Genomic DNA, 2,978 nt, shown 5'->3' with positions numbered 1-2,978 from the left:
TTTGTGCTGGGGTTATAGCACTGGGATACGTGTCTGCTGATTGTGCTGGGGTTCTAGCACTGGGATAAGTGCTGATTGCACTGGGGTTCTAGCACTTGGATAGGTGTCTGCTGATTGTGCTGGGGTTCTAGCACTTTGATAAGTGTCTGCTGATTGTGCTGGGGTTCTAGCAATGGGATAAGTGTCTTCTGATTGTGCTGGGGTTCTAGCACTGGGATACTTGCCTGCTGATTGTGCTGGGGTTCTAGCACTGGGATAAGTGTCAGTTGATTGTGCTGGGTTTCTAGCACTGGGATAAGTGTCTGCTGATTGTGCTGGGATTCTAGCACTGTGATATGTATCTGCTGATTGTGTTGGGGTGCTAGCACTGGGATAAGTGTTTGTTGATTGTGCTGGGATTCTAGCACTTTGATGAGTGTCTGCTGATTGTACTAAGGTTATAGCACTGGGATAAGTGTCTGCTGATAGTGCTGGGGTTCTAGCACTGTGATAAGCTCCTGCTGGTTGTGCTGGGGTTCTAGCACTGGGATAAGTGTCTGCTGATTGTGCGGGGGTTCTAGCACTGTTATACATGTCTGCTGATTGTGCTGGGGTTCTAGCACTGTGCTAAATGTCTGTTGATTGTGCAGGGTTTCTAGCACTGGGATACGTGTCTGCTGATTATGCTGGCGTTCTAGCACTGTGATACGTGTCTGCTGTTTGTGCTGGGGTTCTTGCACTGTGATACATGTGTGCTGTTTGTGCTGGGGTTATAGCAGTGGGATACGTGTCTGTTGATTGTGCTGGTGTTCTATCACTGACATAGGTGTTTGCTGATTGTGCTGGGGTTCTAGCACTGGGATAAGTGTCTGCTGATTGTGCTGGGGTTCTAGCACCGGGATACGTGTTTGCTGATTGCGCTGGGGTTCTAGCATTGGGATAAGTGACTGCTGATTGTGCTGGGGTTCTAGCACTGGGATAGGTGTCTGCTGATTGCGCTGGGGTTCTAGCACTGGGATAAGTTTCTGCTGATTGCGCTGGGGTTCTAGTACTGGGATACTTGCCTGCTGATTGTGCTGGGGTTCTAGCACTGGGATACGTGTTGGTTGATTGTGCTGGGGTTCTTGCACTGGGATAAGTGTCTGCTGATTGCGCTGGGGTTCTAGCACTGTGATACTTGCCTGCTGATTGTGCTGGGGTTCTAGCACTGGGATACGTGTTGGTTGATTGTGCTGGGGTTCTTGCACTGGGATAAGTGTCTGCTGATTGCGCTGGGGTTCTAGCACTGTGATACTTGCCTGCTGATTGCGCTGGGGTTCTAGCACTGGGATACGTGTTGGTTGATTGTGCTGGGGTTCTTGCACTGGGATAAGTGTCTGCTGATTGTGCTGGGGTTCTAGCACTGTGATACGTATCTGCTGATTGTGTTGGGCTGCTAGCACTGGGATAAGTGTTTGTTGATTGTGCTGGGATTCCAGCACTGTGATAAGTGTCTGCTGATTGTGCTGGGGTTCTTGCACTGGGATACGTATCTGCTGATTGTGTTGGGCTGCTAGCACTGGCATAAGTGTTTGTTGATTGTGCTGGGATTCCAGCGCTGGGATAAGTGTTTGTTGATTGTGCTGGGGTTCTAGCACTGTGATAAGCTCCTGCTGTTTGTGCTGGGGTTCTAGCATGGTGATCAGTGTCTGCTGGTTGTGCTGGGGTTCTAGCACTGTGATAAGCTCCTGCTGTGTGTGCTGGGGTTCTAGCACAGTGATCAGTGTCTGCTGGTTGTGCTGGGGTTCTAGCTCTGGGATAAGTGTCTGCTGATTGTGCTGGGGTTCTAGCACTGTTATACATGTCTGCTGATTGTGCTGGGGTTCTAGCACTGTGATACACATCTGCTGATTGTGCTGGGATTCTAGCACTGGGATACGCGTCTGCTGATTGTGCTGGGGTTCTATCACTGGGATACATGTCTGCTGATTGTGCTGGGTTTCTAGCACTGTTATACATGTCTGCTGGGGTTCTAGCACTGTGCTAAATGTCTGCTGATTGTGCAGGGTTTCTAGCACTGGGATACGTGTCTGCTGATTATGCTGGTGTTCTAGCACTGTGATACGTGTCTGCTGTTTGTGCTGGGGTTCTAGCACTGTGATACATGTGTGCTGTTTGTGCTGGGGTTATAGCACTGGGATAAGTGTCTGCTGATTGTGCTGGGGTTTTATCACTGAGATAAGTGCTGATTGTGCTGGGGTTCTAGCACTGGGATAAGTGTCTGATGATTGTGCTGGGGTTCTAGCACTGGGATACTTGTCTGCTGATTGTGCTGGGGTTCTAGCACTGGGATAAGTGTTGGTTGATTGTGCTGGGGTTCAAGCACTGGGATAAGTGTCTGCTGATTGTGCTGGGGTTCTAGCACTGTAATACATATCTGCTGTTTGTGTTGGGGTGCTAGCACTGGGATAAGTGTTTGATGATTGTGCTGGGATTCTAGCACTGGGATAAGTGTCTGCTGATTGTGCTGGGTTTCTAGCATTGGGATAAGTGTCTGCTGATAGTGCTGGGGTTCTAGTATTGTGATAAGCTCCTGCTGGTTGTGCTGGGGTTCTAGCACTGGGATAAGTGTCTGCTGATTGTGCTGGGGTTCTAGCACTGTTATACATGTCTGCTGATTGTGCTGGGGTTCTAGCACTGTGATACACATCTGCTGATTGTGCTGGGATTCTAGCACTGGGATACACGTCTGCTGATTGTGCTGGGGTTCTATCACTGGGATACATGTCTGCTGATTGTGCTGGGTTTCTAGCACTGTTATACATGTCTGCTGGAGTTCTAGCACTGTTATGTGTCTGCTGATTGTGCTGGGGTTCTAGCACTGTGCTAAATGTCTGCTGATTGTGCAGGGTTTCTAGCACTAGGATACGTGTCTGCTGATAATGCTGGTGTTCTAGCACTGTGATACATGTCTGCTGATTGTGCTGGGGTTCTAGCACTGTGATACATATCTGCTGATT

The 2,978-nt window shown here is 49.2% G+C and overlaps 1 protein-coding gene across 1 annotated transcript; it reads right to left on the bottom strand.

The window, feature by feature from the left end:
* Positions 1 to 749: 749 nt before the first annotated feature.
* On the bottom strand, positions 750 to 1,862 carry LOC138504889 (PAX-interacting protein 1-like). The gene has a single exon (XM_069625296.1). It carries the CDS (start codon positions 1,860 to 1,862, stop codon positions 750 to 752), a length of 1,113 nt encoding a protein of 370 aa, XP_069481397.1.
* Positions 1,863 to 2,978: the final 1,116 nt, after the last annotated feature.

This window comes from Ambystoma mexicanum, chromosome 11 (assembly GCF_040938575.1).
Source record: "Ambystoma mexicanum isolate Mex_15411 chromosome 11, UKY_AmexF1_1, whole genome shotgun sequence".
In the NCBI taxonomy this organism is placed as follows: domain Eukaryota; kingdom Metazoa; phylum Chordata; class Amphibia; order Caudata; family Ambystomatidae; genus Ambystoma; species Ambystoma mexicanum.
This window is presented reverse-complemented; position numbering and strand designations above follow the sequence as displayed.

Bases quoted from the DNA above. Each gene is read 5' to 3' on its own strand.
- LOC138504889 (XM_069625296.1), bottom strand. From the start codon at position 1,862: ATGTGTATCACAGTGCTAGAACCCCAGCACAATCAGCAGACATGTATA.